Source organism: Gorilla gorilla, chromosome 9, assembly GCF_029281585.2.
Source record: "Gorilla gorilla gorilla isolate KB3781 chromosome 9, NHGRI_mGorGor1-v2.1_pri, whole genome shotgun sequence".
In the NCBI taxonomy this organism is placed as follows: Eukaryota; Metazoa; Chordata; class Mammalia; order Primates; family Hominidae; genus Gorilla; species Gorilla gorilla.
The window spans coordinates 70,103,056-70,119,881 of NC_073233.2; the positions used below are offsets into that span (position 1 = coordinate 70,103,056).

Below are 16,826 nucleotides of genomic sequence, written 5' to 3' on the forward strand. Positions count from 1 at the left end.
GAACTCAGAAGCTCTGAACCTCCTAATTAGAAGAGAAACTAAACAGGAGCTCCTATTAGTCAATATAGAGCTTGGTGAGTTGATATTAAATTTCCCTGAAATTGTTTTAGAAGTCTTGGCTTCCACTAGAAGATTAGGAGTTGGAGTGGTCGATGCGGCAAAATCCTCGTTTCGCTGTTCTCTCTAGGGATGTGGAAAACCGATGAGTTTCTTTCACAGTCACCACCACACTACTCATCTTTCACCCTCAACTGCCCACAGGGAAGCCTGGCACCATGAGCATTCTTTTACACTGAACATGAATGTCACCCATTTAGCAGTTTGTTGATTCATAATTTTATGATGTATTTGTTAAAAGATTGTTTCCTGATCTTCTTCTCCATGCCAGCCGCTGTGCTGAGCCAAGATGAGCAAAAGCAGATACTGGCCCTGTGATTATGGAGCTAACAGTCCAGGAAAACTTGTATCCATGAACTGATTACACATTTGTAAAATGACAGCCTTGGAATTGCTGCAAATGAGAGGTGCATGGTTCCAGCAGTGTCTGTAAAGGGCAACACTGACCAAAGCATTGGGGTCAGGCAACAATGCCCATGGGTGGAAAGAATGAACTGAAATATTGCATGAACTAGGTAAGGAGGAAGGACCCATTAAAAATATCAATGATGAAAACTAAAAAACCCTGTGCAGGTGTTAAGGGCAATAGGAATGATAAAAGTACAAGCAAACAGTCCTCTCTCAGAGATACACATCCTCCCCAGCGGACCATAGAGCTGACAAGGTGAATGCCAAGCCTGTGCCAGGACAAGCTCTGGTCCACAGTTAGGATGAATGACTCACAGACCTGTCTGCTGTGAAAGACATCTCAGTCCTGAAGCCCATGTCCGTGGGTCTGTAGACTCAGAGATCATGAACTGGATTTCTTTTTCCATTTATGTCAGAGAGAAATGGTGTAGCTAGGTGTCCATGTAGTTCTGAAAGTAGGTGATTTTGTGGATTTTGGCTGTGCTCTAAACTAGGAACTACTGGCAAACCATGACATATATGACAAATGGGACAAGATAATGGGAGTTAGAATTTATTGAGAACTACTGTGTACCAGAACTTAGTAAATTTTAAACACACACACCCCCATGAACACACTCATTTGATCATCTATGAACCCAATGATGTAGGCACAATTACTAGCCTACTTTGACAAATAGGAAAACTGAGGTTACATAAGCTGAATAATTTTCTTAATGTCCAAGAGCCCACAAATGAGGATGTATCTGTGTGCCTTGTATCTGTGAGCCTCACTACTGGCCCTCCCACTCCTTGGTGGTGGCGGAAGAGCTGGCTCAGGGATTTCCTCATGATCCTGTGTGATGGAAGTGAGGGCCGCTGTTGCCCTCAGCTGGGGCTCAAACAAACCTGCCAAGTTGTCTCTGATGACACAGCCCATAAGGTCCCCTCTTTACATACATGTCTTTCTGTGTGGTTTTCAGCCCTCCTGCCCATCAGAAACACCAGAGCAGTTTAAACAGTATAGGAATCAGGGAGTCAACCCAACGCTACTGAATCAAAATCCCCAGAGAGAGAAATCTGGGGAGTCAGTATATTTTAAAAGCTCCAAGTGATTCGATTGCACAGCTGCGAATGGAAAGCTCGGGCCTAGGCTGTGAATCCTCTCAAATGTAAGTTCATTTAAGAGAGAAATTTCTTGATGTGCTGCTGGATTCGGTTTGCCAATATTTTATTGAGGATTTTTGCATCGATGTTCATCAGGGATATTGGTCTATAATTCTCTTTTTGTGTTGTGTCTCTGCCAGGCTTTGGTATCAGGATGGTGCTGGCCTCATAAAATGAGATAGGGAGGATTCCCTCTTTTTCTATTGATTAGAATAGTTTCAGAAGGAATGGTACCAGCTCCTCCTTGGACCTCTGGTAGAATTCAGCTGTGAGTCCATCTGGTCCTGGACTTTTTTTGGTTGGTAAGCTGTTAATTATTGCCTCAATTTCAGAGCCTGTTACTGGTCTATTCAGAGATTCAACTTCTTCCTGGTTTAGTCTTGGGAGGGTGTATGTGTCGAGGAATTTATCCATTTCTTCTAGATTTTCTAGTTTATTTGCATAGAGGTGTTTATAGTATTCTGTGATGGTAGTTTGTATTTCTATGGGATCGGTGGTGACATCCCCTTTATCATTTTTTATTGTGTCTATTTGATTCTTCTCTTTCCTTCTTTATTAGTCTTGCTAGTGGTCTATCAATTTTGTTGCTCTTTTCAAAAAACCAGCTCCTGGATTCATTGATTTTTTGAAGGGTTTTTTGTGTCTCTATGTCCTTCAGTTCTGCTCTGATCTTAGTTATTTCTTGCCTTCTGCTAGCTTTTGAATGTGTTTGCTCTTGCTTCTCTAGTTCTTTTAATTGTGATGTTAGGGTGTCAATTTTAGATTTTTCCTGTTTTTTCTTGTGGGCATTAAACTTATCCACCATGATCAATTGGGCTTCATCCCTGGGATGCAAGATTGGTTCAACATACACAAATCAATAAATGTAATCCAGCATATAAACAGAACCAACGAGAAAACCACATGATTATGTAAAGTAGTTCAACCATTGTGGAAGTCAGTGTGGCGATTCCTCAGGGACCTTGAACTAGAAATACCATTTGACCCAGCGATCCCATTACTGGGTATATACCCAAAGGATTATAAATCATGCTGCTATAAAGATGGCACGTATGTTTATTGCGGCACTATTCACAATAGCAAAGTCTTGGAACCAACCCAAATGTCCAACAATGGTAGACTGGATTAAAAAAATGTGGCACATATACACTATGGAATACTATGCAGGCATAAAAAATGATGAGTTCATGTCCTTTGTAGGGACATGGATGAAGCTGGAAACCATCATTCTCAGCAAACTATCGCAAGGACAAAAAAACAAACACCGCGTGTTCTCACTCATAGGTGGGAATTGAACAATGAGAACACATGGACACAGGAAGGGGAACAGCACACACCGGGGACTGTTGTGGGGTGGGGGGAGGGGGGAGGGATAGCATTAGGAGATATACCTAATGTTAAATGACGAGTTAATTGGTGCAGCACACCAACATGGCACATGTATACATATGTAGCTAACCTGCACGTTGCGCACACGTACCCTAAAACTTAAAGTATAATAACAAAAAAGAGAAAGAAATTTCTAGTGATTGATTTCCTGCTCACACCACACAAAGGCATCACAGCAGGAGGGCAGGAGGGTGTGTATTGCTTTCTCTGGGTGCTTCCTTCCCTTTCTATTAAAAATGGGATTGGCTCAGGCAGCACAGCTAGATTTGAAGAGGAAAACTTGAGCCTAGAGGTTGGGGGGAAGTGACCCCCCCCCCCGATCATCTGTCTCTTCTTTTCCATCTTCTTCCCCTCCTGGAGCCCCAGAGCAAAGAACTCTCAGTACCTGTCTGATGCATGATTAGCTCCGGACACTCCAAAAGCTACTTTGGAAAAAGTTAGGCTATGTAATCATCAGATCAACCCATCAACATGTGGGTGGCTACACATCACAGAAAGCTTGCTCTTCATAGAGAGAAAATGTGGGTCTTGGCCATATTTATAGCTGCACTCATAAACAAGACTCAGGTTTGGGAGTGAGATAGGCTAGAGAACAGGTGCAGCAGTTGCTTTTCCCCAGGAAATCCTCCAAAGGTAAGATGCATTGAACTAGGTTTTAGGTACCTATGCAGTGAACATGGTGGTGATGGGAGAGGCTGAGCGGAATAGGTCTTGTTTAGACTTGCTCAGTGTGCAACTGAAACAAGCCTACTGGTTGTCAGACATGCAGGGGGATCAAAGCAGGGTTTCCTTATGTCCCTGCTCTCCCATAACCAGAACACAGCCTTCCAGCTTCCTGTGCCTTCCAAAGTCAGAATTCACCTGTGCCCTCGAACTGATACAAAGAAAAAAAATAATCAGCAAAACTCAGAAGGAAACAGAATCCCAGGAATATTTCCAGAGGTGCCTGAACATTCACCTGGAACACAGAGCAGAGTTCCTGCAGGGCTACCCTCCTGTGCTCTGCCCCAGTCAGGGTGCAGGGAGGCATGGGGAGGTGACACAGATGGATGGCAACAGCCCTGGGAAGGAGAGGTGGGCTGGGAGCCAGGCCTCATGACCAGTAGCAGCTAGACTCCCTAGGTACAAATAGCCCTGGGCTCTGCAGCTCCACAGGCTCCTGGGGTGGAGTCCAAATCACTCATTGTTTGTGAAAGCTGAGCTCACAGCAGAACAAGCCACCATGAAGCTGTCGGTGTGTCTCCTGCTGGTCACGCTGGCCCTCTGCTGCTACCAGGGTGAGTACATCAGTCATGAGTCCAGCTCCAGCCCCTGGGAAGCACCCTCTTCTGAACACGAGGTCACCTTTTCAGGCTGGGGTTAGGATCTGCACAAAACCAAAATTCCAAACCTTTTTCTGTGCTTGTTGAACAAGCCCCTCATCAAGTTCAGAGCTATTTCTTCTACTCCCCAGCACCTACGAAGTTTTATTGAAAATCAATGCAGGCAAATATTAGGAATTCTTCTGCCTGAGCTTCACTCCTGGGTGGGATCTGTGTCAGATGATGTAATGTGAGGTCTGGGGTGAATCTGGGATCCACCACTTCCCAGCCCTTTGACCTTGGGCACAATGCTCACCCTCCCTGAGCCTCCTCCTATCACTGGTAGTTAGCGCTTCTGCCAGGAGCGGCTATGAGAATGGAGTAAGAAAGATTAATACTGTCAAAAGAGTCTAGCTGTGGGCTGAGCATGGCGGCTCATGCCTGTAATCCTAGCACTTTGGAAGGTCAAGGAGAGTGAATTGCTTGAGCTCAGGAGTTTGAGTCCAGCCTAGGCAACATGGCGAAACTCCAGCTTTACCAAAAGAAGTATGAAAAATCAGCTGGACGTGGTGACATGCACCAGTAGTCTCAGCTACTTGGGGGGCTGAGATGGGGATATCGCTTGAGCCCAGGAGGTAGAGGCTGCAGTGAGCCATGATTGAGCTACTGAATTCCAGCCTGGGTGACAAAGGGAAAATAAAAAGAGTTTGGCTGTTGATATGAAGTGCTTTCCTTTATTGTGAGAGCTTGAGGAAGTCACACCTGGAGGATCTGGCATTGTCATCAGCACAACAAATGTATGTGAACATATAACCCAGGGGATCCTGTCTGGTCTAACGTCAGGGAGCCAAAGAGAAAAATCGACTTTCCTTACATCAACTATATTTTTATTCTTTTGCTGCAGCCAATGCCGAGGTCTGCCCAGCTCTTGTTTCTGAGCTGTTTGACTTCTTCTTCATTAGAGAACCTCTGTTCAAGTTAAGTCTTGCCAAATTTGATGCCCCTCCGGAAGCTGTTGCAGCCAAGTTAGGAGTGAAGAGATGCACGGATCAGATGTCCCTTCAGAAACGAGGTCTCATTGCAGAAGTCCTGGTAACTTCTTTCTCCTTTATTTGTTAAGGCCTCTGGTCAGCTGCACAGTATGAAGTGAGGTCAGCTTGCTGCTCTGTGGGGGACACAGGTGGTGGGGCAGCTGCCTTGCTGGTCACCTCTTGAGAAGGTCACCTGGGGCCACAGGGTGGGTGCCACCATTTCACCTGCAGAATTCAACTCAGCTGCACACAGCCTCCTGCATGTTCCTCCTTCTCATGTCACATGCCTGGATGCCATGTCCCCAGAGTGTGCTGAGGACATGGGGAGTGAGCCTGGGCCCAGGCAGAAATGGTAAATGGCCAAGCATGGCCGCCTCGCTGCTGGGAGCTTTCCTGAGACCAAATTGCCCTCATGTAATGGACACAGTCACTGTGGAATGTCCTGGGGAGCATGGGAGCCTTGAACAGGGAGAGGAAGGCAGGGAGGGACATAGAGAAGGGGCTCCTGCAGATGTAGCACTGGCAGGCTGGACTTCTCTGCAGCTTCTGCAGAGCCAGGAAGGAGCCCCTCCCAGCTCCTGAGACCCCATACTCCCCTCCACACCCACTACACTCTCCTGACCATGGCCAGTCGTCCAAGACCCTTGCTAGTCTACCTCCTGCAGTGCCGTGGAAGTGGGATGTTCTCACTCTGTCTTTCTCAAGAAATCAGAGGTTTTCCAGGGGCCTCTCTGCCTGGCTGCCTCTGAGTTGCTGTCCTGAGGTTTAGCTGCAAATGCTCATGGAAGCTGCAGGCTCAGGACTGAGAGGTGCTCGGGCCCTGAGGCAGAATTCCCACATGGGGAGGCTGGAGTCTCCTGGAAACCAAGCTTCCCAGAAGCCCTCTCAGCCCTGACCAGCCTCTCAGTCCTGGGTCCCTCACTGCAGGAACCAGGAGACTCCAAGCCCTGGGACAGCCCAGGCAATAACCTCTTGCTGCTCTCTCCAACCCTCGTCGCTTGCTTCCATGAGGATCCTGGGCCTCATTCCCGGATCACCCCAGGGCTACTGGCCCGGCAAGAAAAGGCTGCTCCATCACCGGCATGGGTGCTGTGAGGCCACCAGGTCTAGGCCTCAGTTTCCCAAACTGAGTTGTTGCCTCTGCCCTTCCAATTGCCTTTGGGGGCAGAATCCCACTGGCCTCTTCGATGTGAGCCTGTCATCTCCAGCAGCAGCATGACTGACCCCACCTTCTTTTTTCTTTCCCTATTTTAGGTGAAAATAGTGAAGAAATGTAGTGTGTGACATGTAAAAACTTTCATCCTGGTTTCCACTGTCTTTCAATGATACCCTGATCTTCACTGCAGAATGTAAAGGTTTCAGCGTCTTGCTTTAATAAATCACTTGCTCTCCACGTCTCCACTGGTCTTGTTATAATCCTGCAGTCTCGAACCTTGAGTACAGGGTGGTTTCCATAGTGGAGTGGCCTTTTGCTGTGGGTGATAATTAACTCCAGAGAACCAGCATCCTGTTACTAATGGGGCCTGAGTCCAGGTGTCACGGAGGGGAATATTTGGTAGGAATTATCCTGCATTCCTTACAGATTTCCCATCTTGCAGCCGTGAATAAAAACCATGGTAACAAGGACACAGGAATTGAAATGTTCCTGCTGGTCTTACACTGAGAGAACCCCCAGCCTGAATGGGTATCCAGGTCGAGGGTTCCCACCTATCAGTGACTTTACTCTGATGTCCCCTCAGACCCACAGTCAGCCTGCTTGGTGCTCTCTCTGCACTATGCTTTCTCTCCCCCGTCATGTCCAGTACACTTCATTTTCCACTTATCACAATTTGGGGGCCTCTTTAGGTTTCAACCTGGAGTTCACGTTGTTTTACTCCCCAGGCTCAGAGCACTCCTCAGCGTCTGCATCACTCACCAGCACCTGAGGTGAATGCTTCCTTCCTCAAGCTCTCCCAAGAGCTCCAGAGACCAGCACCCCCTGACCACTGGACAGCTCCCAGTGCGCACTCCACAGTCATTTCAGGAGCAGGATGTAAAACTGAGCACAGGGTCTGCCCCCAGCCTGCTCTCCCTTCCATGAGCCCATCCAGGCTAAGGCACCCACCCAGCAAGCCCCCTGACCAGGACACAGAGAGACACCACAGTTTCCCTGCTTGGTGTCCTGTGACTACTGGAACAAAAATCTGCAAACTTCATGGCTTAAAACGACTGATTCTCAGGCATCTCTGGGGGTCAGAAGTCCAACATTAGTATCCCTGTGAAGACGTCATGGGGCAGCAGCGCTCCGCTCCCTCTGGGGACTCTTGGGGGGAATTCACTAAGGGTTGCTTCTGGCTTCTGGGCTAATAATTGTCCTGGTCCTGTGGCCACATCACTCCAACCTCTGCCTCCATGATATGTTCCCTTCTTTTCTTTCTACATCAACCCCACCCACCTTGGCTTTTTTTTTTTTTTTTTTTTTGAGACGGAGTCTCGCCCTGTCGCCCAGGCTGGAGTGCAGTGGCACCATTTCGGCTCACTGCAAGCTCCACCTCCCGGGTTCACGCTGTTCTCCTGCCTCAGCCTCCCGAGTAGCTGGGACTACAGGCACCCGCCACCATGCTCGGCTAATTTTTTGTATTTTTAGTAGAGATGGGGTTTCACCGTGTTAGCCAGGATGGTCTTGATCTCCTGACCTCGTGATCCACCCACCTCGGCCTCCCAAAGTGCTGGGATTACAGACGTGAGCCACCACCCTGACTTTTAATCACAAAATACACAGGTTTGGTTTTGGGACCCTGCAGATTATTCAGAATAACACCCCATCTCATTATGTTTGATCGTGTCTGCCAAGTGCTTTTTTTTGTCATATAATGGAACATTCACAGATTTCAGGAACTAGGATGTGGGTATCTTTCAGGGTGGGCATGAGGCAGCCAACGACAGCTCCCCTCCCTCCTGACTCCTAACAGTGCACTATGTTCTATTCCCTCCATTGCCCCAGAATCACCTTTACGAGTTCCTTCTTTCCCATCACACAATCATATCACAGTCTGGTCTATGTCCTCCCCAGCTCTGACCAAATTCTCCTACATTGTCTTGCAGCCTCTATGAACTCTTCTTACTATACATCCTCCTCATTCATGCCAAGGTAAGTCTCCTAAATTTAAAATGTGATCCTATTCTCTTTTCAACAACTCTAAATGACCAGAAGGCACTGGTTCTCAAGGCTTTCAAGTAAGGGAAATTATTTTTTACCCCAAGCCCATCTTTTTATGATAATAGTCACCATTACACAATTGGCAGGAGAGTAGATAACAGTTGTTATTAATTAAACATTGCTTTTAAAAGAAATTTGTATTTTAATCACACCAGAAATTATGTACGCTTAAAAATAGAACCAAGATATATCAAACTTACTGTCAGCAGGCATAGCGTGCTGTTGTGTGTGGCAGATACAAGGATTTATGGAGCTCGCAAATCACTGGGAGAAAACCAGAGAGGAACCACTGCTGGAGGAGCGAGTCCACACCCTTGTGTTGCACACAAGGACCTTCAAGACCTGCTTCTGGGAGGCTTTATCTCCTCCTCTCCTCTTCCCTGGGGCACTCTGTGCTCAGCCATACTTGTTTATATCTCATTTTTCGGGCCTCATGTGAGTCACACCCCTGCATAAGTGCATAGGGGTCTCCCTTTCCCTGTATAGCCATCTCTCATGATGACATCTGACAACCTCATCTATAGAATCCACTTCATATGCCTCCTCCTCTGTGAAGCCCTCTCAGATATCCACACCTTGTATTTTATCTTTATACACATGTGCACCCACATGCCTAGACATTCCTCTTTTATTATCAGTTTACCTTTCTGTGATATAGGATGCATATCACAGCATTGTTGTGAGAACATATTAAATACAGTAATACTATAAAGCACTCAACAAATTATAACAATCATTATTATAATGCTTACAACTACTAGAAGTTTCTAGTCATTGATCATCCTGATATGCATTTTGTTGGAAGAATTCCAAGTTCTCTCTCACTTCATCATCACTAGTGCCCAAGAAGGTCCAAGATTGTTCCCACTAATGAACATGAGAATGACGAATGCCCTACCCAGTGGTCCTCAACCCTGGTTCTGTTTTGGAATCCACTGGGAAGCTGTCGAAATCAAGTGATGCCCAGGCTCCATCTAGTGTATATGTGTCTATCTCTGTGCAAGTAGAGCTCCTGCAGTCCCTGTTCTTGTGCCTTCATCTCTATGGGTGCAGTCATCCAGTGACCTGGGGAGGCAATATCTGGGACAAGAGTCCCTTGTGATACTCACAGGTGTTCCAGCATCACCAGGGCTGTGACCTGGAGGCCTTTTCCTTAGCTACTTTCATCGCTTTTAAAGATTGGAGATTGCAAAGTGCTCACTCTTTTCACCATTATACAGCTAATCACATAGGGATCATCTGTGGTAAGGTTTTCCTTCCTGAGTTGCTATTAAAAGAGTGTGACGTGAAATTCAGTAAGACTGCACAGGCTGGGGCAGGGAGGGAGGGCATTAGGAGTCATTATTTAAGGGCTATTGAGTTCCTGATTGGGATGATAATAATTTTCTGGGAAGGAATATTGTGAAACGTTGTGAATGCCTTTAAGGCCACTGAATTATACACTTAAAAATGGTTTGAAAAGGGCAGGGCATGGTGGCTCATGCCTGTAATCCCAGCGGTTTGGGAGGCTGAGGCAGGTGGATCACCAGATCAAGAGATCGAGACCATCCTGGCCAACATGGTGAAACCCTGTCTCTACTAAAAATACAAAAATCAGCTGGGTATGGTGGTGTGCACCTGTAGTCCCAGCTACTTGGAAGGCTGAATCAAGAGGATTGCTTGAACCAAGGAAGCAGAGGTTGCAGTGAGCCGAGATCGCGCCACTGCACTCCAGCCTGACAGAGTAAGACTCCGTCAAAAAAGAAAAAAAAGCACACACAATCAAAAAAAAAAAAAAAAAACCACTCTAGGGGTTGCTGCTGTCTGGGAGGCAGCAGGAAGATACCTGTGAAGGGGAGCTGGGCCTGTATTTTACCTCTGGACAAACCCCCCCCAAGACCTGTCGGCATCCCACAGTCAGCACTTCTCTCCAAGTCCATGCTCTCATTGATTCACTTCCTGGATTGCTTCTTTGATGGAGGTATCACAATTTCTAAGAAAATCTAGTCCAGAAACCTGAGATTGAGGTTTACCAAGGATGTAGGATTCACTCACGCAGGGTCTCCAGACTTTTACCCGTTAAGGCTCTCTCCCATGACCATTGAACTAAGTAGAGTCTCATAATTTCCCCCCTGGACAAATATTATCAATCTCTGCCTAGGCTCTTTTTCTCAAATATCTTGTCCCTATGATCCATCTGGCATTTTATGATAAGCCCAATATTCTTTTTTTTTTTGAGATGGGGTTTTCCTCTTGTTGCCCAGGCTGGGTTCAAGCGATTCTCCTGCCTCAGCCTCCTGAGTAGCTGGGATTACAGGCATGCACTACCACGCCCAGCTAATTTTGTATTTTTTAGTAAAGATGAGGTTTCTCCATATTGGTCAGGCTGGTCTCGAACTCCTGAATTCAGGTGATCCACCCACCTCGGCCTCCCAAAGTGCTGGGATTACAGGCGTGAGCCACCGCACCTGGCCTGATAAGCCCAATATTCTGATAACAAAGCTTAGGTTTTGTTATAGGCAACTTTAAAGTATATCTTCAATGGACCTCAATTTTCTTTTAATGAAATAAAGCTCAATATCTCAATTCATAAATTAGAATGTTCAAGTTTTTGTAATAATCACAACCTCACATTGTTTAAGAATACATGTTGTTTTCTTTCTTTCTTTCTTTATACTTCCATCTATTCTCTCCCAATGAACTAACCATGGTTTCTGACAGAGTTAGAATCTAGGAAAAGAGGAAAGAGAAGGAAATCAGAAAGTTCTGAATTGACTTGCCCTGTTTTGTGATTGGTTCAGGCTCTCTGGGTCTGTCAGATGCTTTGTGTCCTGGACAGTTCCATGAGTGCTTCTGAAAGCCCACACTACCTAGGTAATTTTCTAGAATAAAAAGATTGAAAAATCTATAGAAATCCACTGATTTCCCATACCAAAACAATTTTGATCATATTTTGGAACATCATCTTAAATAAAAGCCCCCCACTTTTTTTTTTGAAAGAAACAACGAAACACTTACAAGAATGGGGAATAATAATGGAACCAACACAAGAACAGGAAGGCAGAGCAGTAACACTCAGAATTCAGAGTATTTCAACCTGTAATTCTACACAGATGTGAATCTACATCCAGGCTACAATTATTCAAGCATGAAGACAAAATAAAGATATTTTCAGGCATGCAAATCTGCAAACATTTTATCACCAATGAACTTCTTTTCAGAAAGTTATTGTAGGATATGCTCCACCAAAAAGAAGTAGAACAAGAAAGGCAAAGATGTGGGATTGGATACACAGGGATTATAATAGGAGTTACTGGATACATCAACAGAACAGCAAGAAAAGATTATTGAGAACAGGAAATACCCCCACAGGAAAACAAGCTGAAAGTGAGAATGGGACTGGGAGGTCTGCAGAGGAAGGGCAAGGAATAATCACTTTTAATAAAACACTTTTTTGCATTATATTCCTTTTCAAAACATGCATCTATATCAACTTTTTAAAAATTAAAACTGTAAAAAAAAAGGATGTTGGAAAACAAATAAAAAGGAAAGGGAGCATAGAAGAAAAGGGGCAAAAAAGTGGGCAGAGAGGAGATAATTTGGCAAAAAGAAGTTAAGAAGATGCAAATGGCCTCAGGTCAAAGCAGAATCTACACCACACTGTACCATGGAGGAAGAGAGTATATTTTGTTGAAAGAATTAATGAATTTCCTTAAAGAATTAATTAGCAAGTTGAATGGGAAGACAGGATGTAGAACTAAAGAAAGACACAATGTATATCACTGAGATGAGATCTTACTACACAAATTAAAAGCCTGCAGACATTCAAGGAAATATCAAGGAAGGCTTGCAGAAGAGGTGATGGCTGAGTTGGACCATGAAGCACTGAGAAGTGAGGATGGCAAGCAGAGGAAGCAGGGCCTCCAGGTGCATGGAGCAGCCTGGGCAAAGGCATGGACAGAAGGCTGAGCCAGCCCCCTGGAGGACAAAGATGCCCACACTCCTTTTGGCATCTTGAAGGCTCACAGATATTTCTCTAGCACAGGGTTTCTCAATCTTAGCAGTAGTGACATAGAGGGCAAGTAATCCTTTCTTGTGGGATCTGTCCTGTGCATTGTAGGAGGTTCAGCAGCACCCCTGTTCTCTGCCCACTTGATGCCAATAGTATCTGGGCTGCCATACAGCTGTGACAACCAAAAACATCTCCAGACTAATGTCTTCAGGGATGGGGAAAGTTGGGAGTAGATGTGTCCTAGTTGAAAGTCACTGCTTTGGAGTGGGAAACCTTGTCAGTTCTGCTATACAACTATACTAATACTTCTAATGATCAGACTTTCACAAAGGTGGAATTACTACAGGTACAAGAAAATAGGGACATTGAAAATAAAACAAATACCAACTTGATGATGAAAATGTTAGTGCAGATATTTGAAGAACCAAATCAGCAGTCACACATGTACAGGATTAACTTTTAACCACATACTATAGGGAAATGTCAGGTTGAGTAAAGTTCAGGGTTTGGCGAGGGAGCCAAGGAGAATTAGCCAGGGGCTGACACCTGATTCTGGCTCTGCTTCCAAATTCAGCTCCTGGTCCAAACTCATTAGATAAATCCAAGTCATATGCTGTTATGGTAACAGTCACTTTTGGGGAAAAAGGACACTGAGGTGGCCTAGGCACTGGTGGTACAGTCTCCAACTACCTCTTCTTTTAGCTGATTTCCTCCCACCCTGATCCCAAAGTCCTCACCCAAGAAAGAACATCATCAGTGTTAGTGTCCAGAATGTGACCATGATGTGTGGTTAGTGTTGCATCTGATCCCTGCCTTTACTAAAGATTCAAATGTAGATGAGCACCTATTTCTAAATACACCTTATAACATAACACGTAATATCATCAGTGAACTCTTGCAAACAGCAAATTCTGCTCTGAAAAATAATTAAAAATTGTTCATTAGGCCCATACCATATGATGTTGCCATGCAAAGAGAGGATGTGCACAGGACTTGCTCTCAAGAAGCATGAACAGAAAGGAGGAGTCAACATCAGGGATGTGGAGATGTCAGAAGGGAGCTGCCCACAGAGAGCCACAGGGTCCTGTGAAGGAGGAGATCCCTGGAGATGCAGGGATCAGCAAAGAACACAAGACCTGCATGTGTAGAGAGCCAAAGGTCCATGGGTCGTGACCAACTCAGCATTCCACTGGAGGCTATATGATCAAACAGCAAACTGTTTATCATGAATGCAGGATGTGGGCAAACTTGTGACTGCACCTGCCACCAGAAGGTTTGCTGAGAGCAATCACTCCGTGGCGCCATGCTCCTTGATGTTACCTACTGGGACATCTAGAGCCTACTGTTTGAAGAATGCAGTCTTGCCAGCCTGCTGTAAATCAAGCTGCTGACCGACAACCACCCCCCCTTCTCGCTATCTCTTTTACCTAATAAATATGATGGGCTGTAAAAGCTTAGGGCCCTTGTTCACTAGAAGCAAGGAGCCCCCTGACCCCTTCTTCCAAATATACTCTCTTGTCTTTATCTTTATTCCTGTGTTCATCCCCCTTTGTTCAGTCCAACAGGGATTGGGGCTGTGTCAAGTGGCGCCTGAACAGGGACTTTGAGGACATGAACAAAAAAGGTCTGCTGGAGCAGAGGAACTGAACTTGACAAGACAAATGGGGACCCTGGGATGAGTCTGCCAGCAGTGGATATAAGGCCAGTGCCCTAAAGAGGTACTGGGAGTGAAACAAGGTCAGTGCTCTAAAGAAGTACTGGGAATGGGAAGTTTTCTGAATCAGGGTAACATGGGACAGAATTTGTCTATTGAAGAAAAATATTATGTGCAGTTTCTTAAAGTTCTGTTGAGACAGTTTGGAGCTCAGGTTAATTCGCAGACACTAAGTTTCTGCAGGAAGTTATTATGCATAATCCATGGTTTTCACAGGCAGGCACTCTTGATGTGGAAAATTGGGACAGAGCAGAAGGATTAAAACAGGCTCATCAAAAAGGTCTTAAAGTTGATTCTTCTGTTTCCTCCACTTGGAGTTTGGTCCATACTCTCCTTCTGCCATTATCTCCTTCTTATTCTGCTGGACAGCAGGAGTCATGTTTTAAGTCTAAAAATCTGAAAGAATCTTTGAAAATAAAAAACAGGAGAGGGAGGATGAAAATTGGCCTATACCACCCCTCCAATAGCAGAAACATCTGTACCACCTCCTTCAGTAGCAGAAATAGAGACCCCGATACAAAGAACGTTACACTCTGCTGCCATAGCTAGAGAGCCCTTAGGACCTTGTGTTTTTCCTATTTCCATAAGTCATGATCCAAATAATCCACTGCAGTGTACTCATGAACACACCCCCCCACCTAGAGTTTAAGTTGTTGAAGGAATTAAAAACTAGTGTAGTTAATAATGGGATACAGAGCCCATTCACTTTAGGATTGCTAGAATCTGTATTTGGTGCTATGCGCTTTCTAACCTTTGATGTAAAACACTTGGCTTGAACTTGTTTGTCTGCTAGTGCATACCTGACATGAAATTTAAATTGGCAAGAAATGTGTGCAGACCAGGCTAGACAGAACTGTGCTGCTGGACACGGAGACATTACAGAGAATATGCTCTTAGGTAATGGTCCTTATTCAGACCTGGAATGTCAAATGGCACTCCCAGACCCTGCTTATCAGCAGTGTGCACAGGCCACTAAATGTGCCTTGGCCACAATTCCTGAAGATGGAGTCCCAGTACAATCCTTTCTACATATCATGAAAGGGTCACAGGAGCCCAATGCACAATTTCTTTCAAGATTACAAGCCATAGTGAAGCGTCAAACTCCTCATACCACTGCTGCAGAAATGCTAACCTTATCTTTAGCTTTTGAGAATTCAAATGCGGATTGTAAATGTGCACTGGCACCTGTGAGGTGTACAAAAAACTTGGGAAATTTTCTCAGAGCTTGTCAGGATGTAGGAAATGAGTTTCATCACTCTGCAATTTTAGCTCAAGCAATGGCTAATTTAGTAATTGACAAATCTGAAAGGAGCCAAGGATTAAGCCCAAAAGTAGGAAAATGTTATAATTGTGGAAAAACTGGACATTTTAAAAAGGAATGCTGCCAGATCTCAGGACATAAAGGGTCTTATAATGCAGTTCCCCCACCAGTGGAAAAAACTCCAGGACTCTGTCCTTGCTGTAACAAAGAAAATCATTGGGCTAATGAATGCCGCTCAAAATTTCATCAAAATGGCACCGCCCTATCAGGAAATGAGAAGGGGATCCGGACCCAGGCACCTCAAACAATGAGGGCATTCCCAGTTCAGACCACAACCCTGTCTCAGGGATGGGTCCCAGGAGAAGCATTGATTCCCTCACTCCAGGAACACCAGGAAGTGCAGGATTAGATCTCCCAGTCAGAAAAAAAATTACATTAGACAAACCTATCAAAGTTCCACTGGCATTTGGGGACATTTACCAGCAGGATACATGGGACTAATTTTAGGCAAAAGCTGCCTTAACTTGCAAGACTGCATCCTTCAAACAGTAGGCTCTAGATGTCAAAGTAGATAACATCAAGGAGCATGGCACCAGGGAGTAATTGCCCTCAGCAAACCTTCTGGTGGCAGGTGCAGTAGCGAGTTTGCCCACATCCTGCATTCATGATAAACAGTTGGCTGTTTGATCATATAGCCTCCAGTGGAATGCTGAGTTGGTCATGACCCACAGGCCTTCAGCTCTCTACATGTGTGGTCCTTGATGTGCTTTCAGGAATGAATGAAGTGGTTCAACCCAGAGTGACTGAGTCAAGGGCAGTGGAGGAGGGGTGTCCACAGGGAGCAAAGATCCCAAGCTAAAAACTATGGGGCTTGTGCAGAAATAAACCCTGAGTTCATGCACTTTGGGAGGCCAAGGTGGGTGGATCACGAGGTCAGGAGATCGAGACCATCCTGGCTAACACAGTGAAACCCCATCTCTACTAAAAATACAAAAAAATTAGCCAGGCATGGTGGCAGGTGCCTGTAGTCCCAGCTATTTGGGAGGCTGAGGTAGGAGAATGGCCTGAACCCAGGAGGCAGAGCTTGCAGTGAGTTGAGATCGCACCACTGCACTCTAGCCTGGGTGACAGAGTGAGACTCCATCTCAAAAAAAAAAAAAAAACAACCAGAGTTCACATAGGGCAGCAGAGTCATGGACACCAGCACCCACCTGAGCCATGATGCATGGGTCCCTCAGGGTCCAGCTAAGGAGTGAAATAATATTGAGA

The 16,826-nt window shown here is 45.4% G+C and overlaps 1 protein-coding gene across 1 annotated transcript; it reads left to right on the forward strand.

The window, feature by feature from the left end:
• The first annotated feature begins 4,200 nt into the window (after positions 1-4,200).
• Positions 4,201-6,785, forward strand: SCGB1D2 (secretoglobin family 1D member 2). The gene is made up of 3 exons (XM_004051337.3): positions 4,201-4,337; positions 5,266-5,453; positions 6,647-6,785. The coding sequence occupies exons 1-3, from the start codon at positions 4,283-4,285 to the stop codon at positions 6,674-6,676; spliced, it is 273 nt and encodes a 90-aa protein (XP_004051385.1). The 5' UTR covers positions 4,201-4,282; the 3' UTR covers positions 6,677-6,785.
• Positions 6,786-16,826: the final 10,041 nt, after the last annotated feature.

What these genes read in the sequence shown, in the direction of transcription:
- SCGB1D2 (XM_004051337.3), top strand. Translation starts at nt 4,283, where the DNA reads ATGAAGCTGTCGGTGTGTCTCCTGCTGGTCACGCTGGCCCTCTGCTGC. An exon ending in GGCCCTCTGCTGCTACCAGG is followed by an intron (nt 4,338 to 5,265) that starts GTGAGTACATCA and finishes CTTTTGCTGCAG; the next exon opens with CCAATGCCGAGGTCTGCCCA. An exon ending in GTCTCATTGCAGAAGTCCTG is followed by an intron (nt 5,454 to 6,646) that starts GTAACTTCTTTC and finishes TCCCTATTTTAG; the next exon opens with GTGAAAATAGTGAAGAAATG.